At 52.9% G+C, this 12,660-nt stretch overlaps 1 protein-coding gene and 1 long non-coding RNA gene across 51 annotated transcripts in view; one reads left to right on the forward strand and one right to left on the reverse strand.

The window, feature by feature from the left end:
• Positions 1-12,660, reverse strand: part of MARK2 (microtubule affinity regulating kinase 2) — a 53,835-nt gene that overhangs the window by 12,723 nt on the left and 28,452 nt on the right. For 27 of the 50 annotated variants that reach the window (XR_014066330.1, XR_014066328.1, XR_014066329.1 and 24 more), the window contains 2 exons: positions 2,528-2,707; positions 2,235-2,288 (listed from right to left, as the gene is read on the reverse strand). Coding sequence is in view for 47 of the 50 variants with exons in the window: in XM_081532806.1 (XP_081388932.1) it covers positions 2,235-2,288; positions 2,528-2,707 (234 nt within the window). In the remaining 3 variants the exon portion in view is untranslated. Of the gene's footprint in view, positions 1-2,234; positions 2,289-2,527; positions 2,708-5,112; positions 5,158-5,565; positions 5,705-6,683; positions 6,877-6,964; positions 7,479-12,660 lie in introns of those variants that run through there. The other 23 variants (XM_081532799.1, XM_081532790.1, XM_081532769.1 and 20 more) reach the window with 7 other exon arrangements.
• LOC145523057 (uncharacterized) lies at positions 6,146-11,247 on the forward strand. Its single transcript, XR_014066331.1, has 3 exons — positions 6,146-6,427; positions 8,292-8,374; positions 9,047-11,247. It is a non-coding gene; the product is annotated as an uncharacterized LOC145523057 (long non-coding RNA).

Raw genomic sequence — 12,660 nt, forward strand, 5'->3', positions numbered from 1 at the left:
TCTGCGGGGGCCAGAAAATCGGGGGTGGGGTTTTGGTAACTTCTAGGCCTTCCCACTTGCACAGGAGCGGATCCAGTTGTGTTGTGGTTTTTTTTTTGTTTGAGGGGGGGTATGGAGACCTAATTTAGGCTATATTTTATGGGGAGAAAGTCAACCTGTCTTTTTCTCCCTTTAATGAAGTCCCAGAGCTTTCATGAGCTGGAAAGCAAATGGGAGACAGGTTTTCCAACCCTTGAGAACCTGATTCTGACCTTCACTCCCTTTTCCTGTTAGAGCCCAGGTTTTTCCTTGCTTTCTTCTCTGGCCCAGGAGATATCTTGGATGAAGGGGCAAAAAGTCCTAAACACCACCTCAGGGGCAGCAGTGGGGAGCAGCACTGAGATGGGGCCTGAATGCAGCTGCCAGGGCTCCTCCCCGAGGGCACTCGCTGGGCCTGCAGAGTGCCCTCCTGGGAGAGCGTGGAGTTTTCTAAGCTTGGTTAGAGCCCTGAAGAGGCTAGCTTCTTCAAGGTGTGTCGTTTAGGGATTGCTGCTGGGATTGAATTTAAACAGAGTGATTTGGCCAGGATCAGTTTGGCCTTGGCCATGGAGTGTGTTAAAAGGCGACATTTGTCTGGTGCTGGTGTCTTCCAGCCAGTCAGGAAGAGGCAGGGAGAAGAGACAGGTGGGAAATAGGATGGCCGAGCTGACGCTGGCAGGCTGAGATGCTCCAAAGACCAAATGGCCCACACCAAGTTGGCTTCTGCTCTCTGGGGTCTGAGCCAACGTGTCGGGGTCTGAGCCAACGTGTCAAGAGTAGCCCTCTTTCCCTTCCTTCCGGAAAGCTCCCAGTAGGGAAGCCCTGGTGATGACAGCCACGTTTCCTTTGACTCAAAGAACCTTGAGGGGACCCCAGGGGTAACAAAAAAAATAGGAAACACCTTGGTTTTGGCAGTCAGTGTGTCATGGCACCTCAACCCACACTAATTCTGTGAGTGTCTCTCTCAGTAACAGCTCCCAGCCCCGAGCCCCAAGCTTCCCAATCTCGCTGTAGTCGGCTCTGTTAGCATGAGGTTATACTCCTAACCCAAGTAACACAATGTCCTCATGAAAAGAAAAGCTCAATCTGCCATGAGATCTGGGTTAATCAAGGTCAGAAAATCTGAGCCAGGGTCATCTAAGAGAATGAGGAAATCTGATGGACCTGAAAAGGGGCCGCTTTCTGGGAGTCCGATGGGAGATTTCTTCCTTCCCCTAACTGCCTGAGCCCAGGGCGTGTGGGGAGAGAGCTGTTTCCAGCTCTACATCCACCAGTCACTGGTAAGCTGTCCCTCCTCTGCAAACGAAAGCCTTCTTTCCTCACTCCTACATATGTGGTGCCACCTGGAGGGTTCCCTGACCAGCTAGTAAGACCTCACTTTCCACTGTAAGTCAAGGGAAGCAAAAGCTTTACCTTGCAAAGACTACATGCAAACGACTTTGCAACTGTTAGTCAGGAGGAGCCTAAAAGTGAGAAGGAAAACTAGGAGTACCTGTCCTTACTCTGCTCGTACTATCAAGAGGCTTGAAACTGGATTTCAGTTTCTAAAAACCCCAGCTCTCCATTCCCATTCTCTGAAATGGAGCTGGCCCAGAATCCAGGGGCAGGTTCTCTGCCTCCTCTTATCCCTGTACTTCTAGAGTCACTCCCCTGGATCATTCCAGATGTTAAAGCAACTGCTTGTGTTTCGAGTAATGGCTGTATACATGTGTGTTTGCATACGGTCTGGTCACAAGCCAGAAAATAACAAGATGCAGGAAGCAGGTCAGACAGGTAGGCCGAGGGGCTGGGAAAGGGCAGAAAGACTAATGAGCCAGTGCCTGAGGCCAGGAAGCCCAAGGAGGAGAAGTCAGCACAGAGGATCCAACAAAACCCTGAAGATAGCAGAGCCATGGAGAGGCATAGTGGGGACAACAAAATAACAGGAGAACCTGAACTAGGGGTTCAAGTGTCTGTGTGTGTGCTCAATAATGTCTGACTCTTCGGGATCCCACAGACTGTAGCCTGCCAGGCTCCTCTGTCATGGGATTTCCCAGGCAAGAATACTGGAGTGGGTTGCCATTTCCTCCTCCAGGGGATCTTCCCGACCCAGGGATTGAACCCGCATTTCCTACACTGTGCCACCTGGGAAGCCCAGGGGTTTAAGAGGAGGTCATCAGCAGATGAGTGACTCCTAACAAAGGTTTAGAAAGGAACAGGATGTACTGTGAGCTTACTTTCTGGAGGCTGGAGGAATTCAGCTGAGTCTTGTCAATGATCTTTACAGCTACCTGCACAAGAGACAAAAAAGCCCAAGATTATCTCTTTGACCAGGCTAAGATCAGGATTCAAATATGCTTCTTCCTTTGTATTTCCACCTTCTTCTGGCCCTATCCCTCTGAGCATCCCTCTCTGTTCAGACCTCATTTCCGCCTGATAAACAGAGGGCTGCCTTGGGGAGTAGCCCTACCACTACTGCTGGGGTATCAACAGTCGGAGATAATGCCATGTCCCCAGGCCCAGTGCTCACCTCTTTCCCAGTCAGGATATGCCGAGCCAGCTTCACCTTGGCGAAGTTACCCTTGCCGATGGTCTTGAGGAGCCGGTAGTTGCCGATATGGGGCTGCTCGTCAGCAGAGGTGGCTGAGTTGCGGCCCCGCAGCATGTTGGACTTACTGCTGGGCTTGGGGTCGAGGTGTCCCAAGGGGGCCTGCAGGCAGAAACACACACACCTTGAAGTGTGCCTCCCCTCAGCTCCCCACACCCTGGCCCTCAGCTCTTGGCAAAAAACTAAGAGGCTGGGGCATGGGGGCAGACGCCAGGAGGCTGGGAGGCGTGCCGCGAGAAAGTCATAAGGCAGGGGAATAAGAGGAGAGGGAAAGCGAGCCCTGCTCCACTCCAAAGGAGCACAGCCTGGGGTCCAGTGTCAGCATCCTACCACGAGCTGTCCCATCACTGGCTCCACTCTCTGGCAATACATCCCCCGTGAACAACCCAACAGTTCCTCCTCCTCGTGCAGGGGAGTGCCGTCTACTGCCCTCCCTGTTGCCTGTTCATACTTTGATCATGGCCAAAACTCAAGAATGACAGGGGCAACGTGATCAGAATTACTGCAAAGCACTCAACACCCAGTACTTTACATTTATCTTTACTGCATATGACTTTTTATTGATTTGTTGTCTATCTGATAAGAATGGAAGCTCATGAGAGCAGGCACGTATCACTTATTCACTGATACAACCCAGCACCTAGATAGACTGGATTACGGTAGATGCTCAATGAACACTTGTGGAATGAAAACATGGAATGATGGTCTGAGCAAGGCCCTCCTTAAGATACCCTCTAGCTCAAATAAGGCTGTGAGGAAGCAGAAATGAAAACAACTGGCACCAACAGGCATATAAACATAACACAAAAAAGGCATGGTCCAGATGACAACATCCAACTGTATGAAGACCTGTATGGCCCTCAGAGGGCTAAATGTAGAGTTCCAAGTGATCCACTCCTAACTACACACCCAAGAACAACTTGTACACCCGTGGACGTTCATAATATCCCACATTCACAACCACCAAACAGTGGAAACAACACAAATGTCCATCAACTGACAAATGGATATACAAACTGTGAAATATCCACACAGCGGAATACTCATTGGCAACTAAAGAAGGAAAAAGAAGTACCAACATATGCTACAACACGGATGAACCCTGCAAATGTTATGCTAAGTGAACAAGACTGGCCACGAAGGACTGCAGTCTGTGCAATTCCCTTTATATGACATGCCTACTCTGGAGCAGGCAAATCCAAGAGATGAGTCTAGGGCTGAGAAAGGTGAGGGGCCTTAGGGATGACAGCTAAGGGCTGAGGTTTCCTTCTGCAGTAATGAAAAAATTCTAATGAAATGCTGACTGTGGTGATGGATACACAGCTCCATGAATTTACTAAAAGCCCCTTAAAGGGTGAACTGTATGGGATGTGAATTACATCTCAATCAAACTGTTAAGAGTCTGGTCTAACACTGGTCAAGAGCCCTGATCTGCCTCTTCCAGAGCACCTGATGCCACTGCTCCAGCATCATGCGGATCAAGGGCAGCCAGAGCCTTGTCCCAGAACCATCCAGAGGTGCCCTGGAAACTTCAAGGATACAATCTGGAAGGGAGCAGTGGGACCAGAGAAGTGTGCCTCAAAGTTCTTTCCTTCACGGTCCTTTCTGGCTCTCGGTGAAACCCTCAAAAACCACAAAGAAATGACTTGCTGCCACTCAAGGAACTGTCCAGGGTTCCTTGGCAAGGAGCATGCTTCCCCAACCAGCTGCTTTTCAGCCCTAAGGGGCCACAAACAAGGAAAAACTTCCCTCTGCCCCAACTTCCAAGAGAGGAAGATGGGTGGCAAAGTTTCCTTGGCAACCTCTAATTCACCTCCTAAGTTTCTGGTCACTCTCCTATTTTCTGAGGCTATGAGCCAAAGGCAGCGGGAGCCTGGCAGTCACCAAGTCCTCAGAGTCTGGAATGAGAATTCAGTGTCGACCTGAGGGTCTGGGTCCTTCACTCCCTGAAGCTAAATCTGGGTGTCCGACTGCCCATCCTGAGCTCTGCCCCTCTGTCTCCATGTTTCTCAGCCCGGGGGCTGCTCTGTGCGGCACAGCAGGCCAGCACCCTCTCCCCACTCCTCACTCCCAGGCTCAGCTGCACACTATCTTCAAGCAGCAGCAGCAACTGTCCTCCATACTGGAACACAGAGGTGTGACTGAGAGGACAGGTGGAGAGACAAACTAACAAGGTTCAGGTCCCAAATCTGCCCCTTACTCAACGCGTGTTAACTTTACTATCATCAACACCCTTAAGAGGGAGATGAGAGGACTACAAAGCAGGAAGAAATCCTAAAAGATGACTGACATGGGATGATCCCATGTGTGGGTGCCAGCAGATGGTCTAGTGGGTGCCAAGGGGCTCTGCCCAACAGACCGAGGTTCTAGTCCAGGCTCCTGCATTTACTAGTGTTAGTTTCTTATCTGTAAAGCGGTGATAAAACAGTCCTATTTCACATTCATTAGGTAACAGAAAACATATAAAATGCCTTAGCCAATGCTTAATAAAGAACAACCACAATTACCATTATTTTTGGTTCCCCTGGTGGCTCAGACAGTAAAGAATCCGCCTGCAATGAGAGAGACCTGGGTTCAATTCCTGGGTTGGGAAGATTCCCTGGAGAAGGGAACGGCTGGGTGACCCACTCCAGTATTCTGGCCTGGAGAATTCCATGGACAGAGGAGCCTGGAAGGCTACGGTCCATGGGGTCGCAGAGAGTCATACACGATTGAGTGATTTTCACTTTACTTCAAATGCTACACAGCCTGTCTGCAGAGCCAGAAGTCTCATGGTCAATAAGACTTTCACATCTAAGTCAAGTCCTTCTAATCCAGCTGCAGCTCAGATGGAGACCAAGAGATGTAGGGTCCCCCCGCTGGGGAGATGTCCCTGCTGGGCATCGGACTCGCCAGGGCAGCTGCAAAGGGTTAGTTCTAAGTGAGGTCTCCAGGACAGTCAAAGAGAAGGTTCCGCCTACCTGGGTCCCAAAGCAGCAGAAAACGCTGGGGCGTGTTCTTTGATTCCCCAGCTCTACAAGTCACACACTCCCCTTTCTGACCAAACCACCCAACTCTCAGGATGCCAAGGACACAGCCCTTCTCTCACCCCTTCTGCCTCTTTCATGTTGAGACACAGTTCCCACAGCAGGGATGAGGGACAGAGTGAGGAGAGGGTACGGGGAGGAAGAAGAGAAAGGAGAAAGTCTTCAGTAAGAAATGTTCCTTGGACCAGGGCCCTGCGTCAGGTGGCTTCTTCGAAGGGTGAAGCAGAGGTAGGGGTGCAGGTACGACCATGGAGACAGGGCCCCTTCCACGGCTCTGACCAGGCCCACGTAACCTGGACACAGATCTCACCAACAAGGTGGGAGGCTGATGACTGGCTGTCCTTCTGGGCCAACTAAACAGGATCTGGCCAGAACCACGCTCTGCCCCCCACCTCCACCCTCCTTGCGCACAGAGACACGGAACACAACATCCTCCAAGCTCTGGCCAACATCACAGAACGGGCAGGCCCCAACGGTCTCAGGAAGTCTGTTGAAAGTAGACACCATGGCCCTCAGGCAGCTTTCAGAAGGAACAAGGGGTCACCCTGGGAGGCAGGATTTGGAACCAAATAGCAAAACACGCAAGTTACTTAGCAGGCCTGACCGAGAAGTCGGGCCTAAGCAGCTATGGGGTCCTCACTCGAGAAGAGGACAGAACTCAGGGCATGAAGATGAAGGAAAAAAAATCTTCTATCCAGTGGGCCCTTCAACCTGGGATCTCAGAACCCGGCCTAGGCATGTTGCCAGGTTCGCCCGGAAGACAGTCTCCACCCCGAGCGGCCCAGCGCTGACTCAGGTAGGCAGGGCCCCTTCCCTAACGCTGGAGGCTCCGACCAACAGTTCCTCCCGAGAAAACCTCACGCTTTGGGGCCTTGCACTCAGGGCTGGCCTCGAGTGTCCCGAGACTTCCCCGGGGCCGGGAAGGGGCCAAGCTGGGAAGGGTGACAGGCACTCCCTGGCTAGAGGCAGAGTGCGCCTGGGCACTATGGAATGGAGGAAAGGTGTCCCTCGGGCACTGGCCCCGGGTGGCCGCCCCCGCTGTCTCCCCTCACCGTGGCACTCGTGCACCCTCCCTGGGCCTCGTTCCGTTCCTTTCACCCTGGCCAGGCCTGCTGACTCCACCTAAGGGTCGACTCTTCTCTGGGGATACGTCCCTCTTCGTTTCTTAGCCTGTGCCTCTTCCCAGGAAGTGCACCGCCTTGTGCTAGCTACTGCCTGGATCCATTTAGCAACTCCTCAAAGATCCTGTGTTTGGGGTGGGAGGGATGAAAGAGGAGGGGGCAATTCCACGGCAAACAAAAACAAAAACAAAACAAAACAGGGGGAAACATACCCGGCTGGAGAAAGGGACAAGGACTACCAGCGACTTCCATTCAGCAGAGCCCAGAGCAGAACCTGTCAGGCAGCGAGGGCAAAGTACAGAGGCCGGGAAGAGCCAGGCCCAGGGCGGGGGCTGCTGGCGCCGTCAGCCACCCTTACTCAGCTGAAGCAGGCGACACCTTCCACCACCTCCTCAATGAAAAAGAGCGCAGCAGCCAGGCCGAGCGGCTCTGGGAACCTGGACTGTGTCGCAACCGAAACCACCACTAGCAGAGAGAGCCCGGGCTTGGCAAGGAGAGGGACGGGGACAGAGCCCCGCGGCTTCCTGCAGGCCAGGGCCTGGTGGTCAGGAAACCCACGCAGTCCTCGGACACTACCCAGGAGCAAGGTGGGAGGGAAGGGGCCGGAGGGGAATGGGAAGGAAGGGAGACAGAGAGAGAAAGAGGCGGGTTTAGATCAACTTCCTTCTCCCTCCCCCTCCCCGGAAGTGGGCTGCCCCACCCTCCCCAAGGTGCTCTGCTGGTAACAGCTGGGAGAGGGTGAGGAGGAGACCTACTCCGGCCCAGGCTGTCATAAAGCCATTATAGCACCTGCAGCAGATGGGACTGGGTAGGGGCTCACATCTGTGAGTGGAGGGGAGGCCTCCGTGTGAATCAGACAGGCTGCCCCAGAAAGCGGCGGCAAACCCGCCATCAGGACCAAGGGTGGGGGTGGGGGGAGCAGGAACCATCCATCCAACAGTGGCAGATGGACCTCCTACTTCCCAGAAAGCAGTGTTCAACCTTAGAAAAATGCACACTCCACTTGTATGGAGTGTTCTGGACATAGTATCAGGAGATTCAGGAACCCTGGGAAGCCCCTTAGGTCTATGGATTCTAGATTAAGAACCTTCGTCACTGATAGAGAATGAGATGTTTAATCCTAAATTTTGCCCAAAGGTTGGGAACAAACCAAACGTTTCTCTAATTCCTTCCAGCCCCGATTCTGGGAGACGATCTCCAGGTTCCCCCAGTGACCCCCTCCCCCAAGGGCCTGGGCGCAGCAGGGGCAGCCATGCCTCACACCTTTCTCTGGCCAAGACCCTGCGGTCCAGGCACCTGCTGAGCCCTCCTTGCTGTGTTCTGGGTTCTGGTACTGGCTTTTCCTCTGGTTGCCAGATCCACTTCACATTCATTCCACTACTCTAGGCTAGCATCTGTCCCATTAGGCAACTCTTTTTAAAGCTCTCATGCCAGGAGGCCATAAACTCCTCGAGGGAGGGGCAGAGCTCCCAGTGCCCTCACAGCACCTGGCACAGACACACGGGAGACTGTGCTACTCTGCGTTCACCTTCTGTACAGCCCTGGTCAACAGATGCGACATCCCTGGGACCACCGTCTGCCGGCACCTACATCCTATGTTCTCCACACCATAAACCTACAGGGTAGGTAGCACCTTCACTTTACATATGAGAGATTTAAGCGCAGAAGTTAAGAGACTTGCCCGAGGCCAGCCTGCCAGTGCAGAGCTGGGCCTGGGGCCCAGTGTTTTCGTGCCCACTCCAGCACTCTGCTGTTCCTCATGGCTGCATTTACCAGCCTCCCTTCAACCCTTCTTGAAGACTAATCTGCTCTTATTTCTCCCCAAAGAAGCAGAAGTCTCTGGCTCTTCGTTCACAGGCTAGGAGGAGGGAAAGATGTGACAATTTAGGAAAGGTGCCTGGAACAGCAGGAGCACCAATGTCTGGTTAAGGCCAGTTTGGAGGCTGGGGGCTGTTTCACAGCACCCCCTCCTCTCACTCCTTCAAAGTGGGCACCCAACTCAGTGGAAGAGATCAGGCTTCATTCTGGACCCTGGGCTCAGTCAGGCCTGCCCCTCCACTCAGACGCCAGAGTGGGATCAAATGGCTTCATTTTCTAGGCTCCAGGATTCTGCGATGTGACACAGGGAGTTTCCTCAACCGTATTTGTGGGAGGCAGTGAAAGTTTTGTAAACTGAGGAAGTACCGGGCACTGACCTCAAACAGAGAGGCTGGGGAGAGACAGGGTAGGACTGAGCTGACATGTCACAAGGCAAATCACTAGTTCTTTAACCCTTCCTCCTTCACGGCACCCAGGAGCCTTCTCTGCACCCTTTCATCCTGAGCAACTGTCCCTCTCAACTGCCAAGAGTCAATAAGCCAGCAGAGAGTGCTGGGTAGGAGAACTCTGGGAAAGCTGGCACTGACGGGTGGAGGGCCTGGACGCACCCTGCCACCCCCCCAACCATGAACTGTGACCCTCCGCCTGAGGAACCCCTGCAATCCCTTAACACTCCATTGCAGAGGGGAGGTGGGCTTGTATGAAACTGCTCCCTTCTCCGAGCCACGGTAGATGCCTCCCCGACAAAGGAGGCCAGCAGGGCCTGCGACCGAGGCCAAGCTGAAAGCAAGGTGGCTGGCTGTCGTCCGGCTGTCTGAGCTGCAAGTCTCACCCCGAGGGTGGGAGACCAGCACTGCAGCCCAGGCCGTGCAGGGAGTCCACACGCCTCCCAGCAGCCACAGCAGAGCCAGTGCCTGCCTGGAAGTCTGGTGGGCAAGAACTGACCACAGTAAGAGCCGGGCTGAGCCACCCTCCAGCTCATACTCCTTCATGCACAGAAGCCACCGTGCAAGGCCCACCCTCAAATCTCCTGTCTTCTGAGTCACATGAAATGCTGGGCTCCTCTTCAAACATGGTGGATTCTGTGGAGCAACCAGAGCTTTAGAAGTTTCCACACCACTTCATCCCTGGGCACCCGCACACCTGGGGCCTGGTCTTTGTTTCAATCTCCAATTACTGTTGCCTGTTCAGCACACCTTCACTGAGCGCCCACCGCTGGAGCCCGTTTATAAAGTCCAGAGAGATTTGGCTTCTGCCTCCTAGAGACTGAGAGGAGGGGGACTGTACACAAGACTCACGATGTATCTGTGGACGGCATGGCAGAGCCTGCTAGGAGCCCTGCTTTGCTCTTTACCAGCTCAGAACACCACCAGCAAGAACACTTGGAGCCGCCAGATCTCTACACATGAGGACTCTAGCTGCTCCCACTTTACAGGATTAGTATGAAGAGGAAATGAGAAAATCCACGCCAGTGCTGACCACGGAGTCTGGTGCGCAGCAAGGTCTCGGCCATGTTTTCTGTGATCTCTCTCCACTTTCAGGTAGGAACTTTTGTTTCCCATCTACAGGGGTTCTCTGAGCTCTGAGAAGAGCTATAATCTCTAAGAACTTGATTACAAGTGCGGCAAAGCTGGTATTCCTTCTAGAATGAGGAAAAGTTAAATTCATACCATGGCCAGGCTGTCAGACAGAAAGGACCCTCCTTCCTAACATAAAACCACTCCTGTCAGGAGAAGTGGGTGAATGAGAAGGCAGCCACGCCTCTGCCCTCGCCTCTGCCCTCCTCGGAGCAGCCCAGAAGAGGAGGAAGGTGTGCCCGCTCCTCCTGGCCTTGTCAGTTTCTTAACTCCTTCCTCTCCGAAGAGGTCCAAGAGATGCCGACATACCAGTACCACATGGTGCCAAGGGCTGGGGGAAGTGCACACTGCCAGCCTCGCACTCCATTCGGCTCCTCCCGCACCAGTGGGTTACTGTAACCATGGAGACCAGCAAGTTCCTCCATATCACAGGACAGCCAGCCTGCCAGCAGCCCAGGGCTCTGGGGGAGGCAGAAGGCAGTCTGCAGCACAAAGGTCTGGCTCTCTTGATACAGGATCATGGAGAGCTGATGGACACTAGCCAGGGCAGCCAAGGTGCCTGGGCCACCCTCTAAGTTCCTTTTCTTTGCCCAGTAGTTTGTCTTGAGCACACTGGCCGTCAAAGTGGTGCAGAGTGTCCCTCCAGAGTCAGACAGACCTGCGGTGGGACCCTTGCTCTACCACCCTGGTTGCTGTGTAGGGAACGGACTGGAACAGATCGCAATGGTGGTGTGGAGAGCTACAGATACACATACTGAAAGGCTCCGGCTCTCATGTAACACTTTCTTTTAAGTGGTCCATGTAAGTAACCCTCTTATCCCTTGTTTATCCCAAATCCCTTTATTCAAATAGTTATCCAGACACCTTCTTAGCTGAGAGTGACCTCTCCCTCTCTGACTCTCACAGCACCCTGTCTGTACCCACTCAGCTCTTCTGACTTTGGGCCTCTATGCCTTAACCCCACTCTTTATCCTCTGAGAAGTCAGAGGTCACCCTTGTGTGCCCTGAGTGCCTAACAGGGCACACACCTAGCTCCCCTGCTTTATAATACTTACAGAAATTATACAGAATAAAAGTGGTACAGCTTTGTGATCCCTAAAGTTGCTCCCCTCCTCCCTCAAGGAGATAAGCAAGGGCAGAGGAAGGAAGATCAAAGCTTCTGGCTGCAAGATCCCCCTCCCCTCTTTCAGGGCGTTTACTGCCCTTTGAAGTTGACTGGTTAATGTCCATCCTTCTCACTAGACTACACCATACAGGGAAGGCCCTTGGTCTGTCTGATTCATGGCCCACAACAATGCCTATAGCACAGAGCGGAAGCATTCAGTAAGGTAATGAATGAAAAAATGCGTATGAATGAATAAGTAAGAAAACATGCTGGGGTATCTTCATGACAGCTTCTGGGATCTACACCAGTAACCCGTACCAGTGTACCCTGCAGACAACATCCAAGCGGGCAATGGGCCACGGACTGGGTGCCCCAAACATGGGTGACATCTGTGGAGCGTTAGTCCCACTAACAAGCTTTCTCTTTGGTGGGGACAGGGCCCTTGGTACGCCATCTCTCACAAAGCTCAAGGCCAGGGTGGTCATCAAGGAGAACTGGAGACAGATACAGAATATAGGCAGAGCCGGGCACCAGCTGCCCCCCACTCCCATCCCTGGCTCCTTTCATCCCAGAGGGGGCTCCCTATCCTTGAACTTCCTGCTGCCCCACAACCCCCAGGCCCTCCCACTTCACACAGCTCTCCCTGCCTCTCCACATTCAATTCCTCCACTGCTCTGCTGTCAAAACCACGGTGTCTTGCTGTGACAATGTAAGGCAGCTGAAGCCACTCGAAGAGCTACTGATTTGTGGAAGTGATAGAGACTTTAGGAGACACTTCCTTAGTGTTTGCCACATTGAGAGCTCTGCTTCAGTATTTCCTCCTTGAACCAATGAATTGAGTCGACCCTAGAGATCACCCATACACACCTGCCTCGTTTCTTTGTAAAAATCAGCATCCCCACCCTGCCTCCCATTCCTCCTCAAACTGCCTCCTGTTACAGAAAAGCAGAGAAACTAAAAACGGCAGCTGGGGAGCTCAGTTGACTCACCACCCAGCATAATCATCTCCTCCCAGAATCTCCCATCTTCTCCTGGGGTTTTTGCCAACACAAAGTAAAAAAGAAGCACGAGATCTTAAAAAAAAAACAAAACCCTCTCTCAGTGTTTATGCAACAGCCTTTCTACCTGGGTGCAGATTTAACCCTGTGTCTCTGCCCTTCCGACGCAGTTTCCTTCAAATGTCTTCATGAGGCTCGGAAACAGGCCTTCTGGATTCTATCTGGTTCTAGCCCTACACTGGAAGGTGCTGAATAAGACACGTGCCTCTTCCCACTGCATCTTCCTCTGAAAGTGGAAAAACTGCTACCTCCCGACTCCTCCAGTTTCAAAGAGGGAGTTGAAGGAGGAGGAGGAAACCGTCAGAAAGACTGGGACTGAAGTCTGCTGTCCAGAAGTCACCGTGGCCAGC

This window comes from Giraffa tippelskirchi, chromosome 10, assembly GCF_054371585.1.
Source record: "Giraffa tippelskirchi isolate mGirTip1 chromosome 10, T2T-mGirTip1v1.2.pri, whole genome shotgun sequence".
NCBI classification, from domain to species: domain Eukaryota; kingdom Metazoa; phylum Chordata; class Mammalia; order Artiodactyla; family Giraffidae; genus Giraffa; species Giraffa tippelskirchi.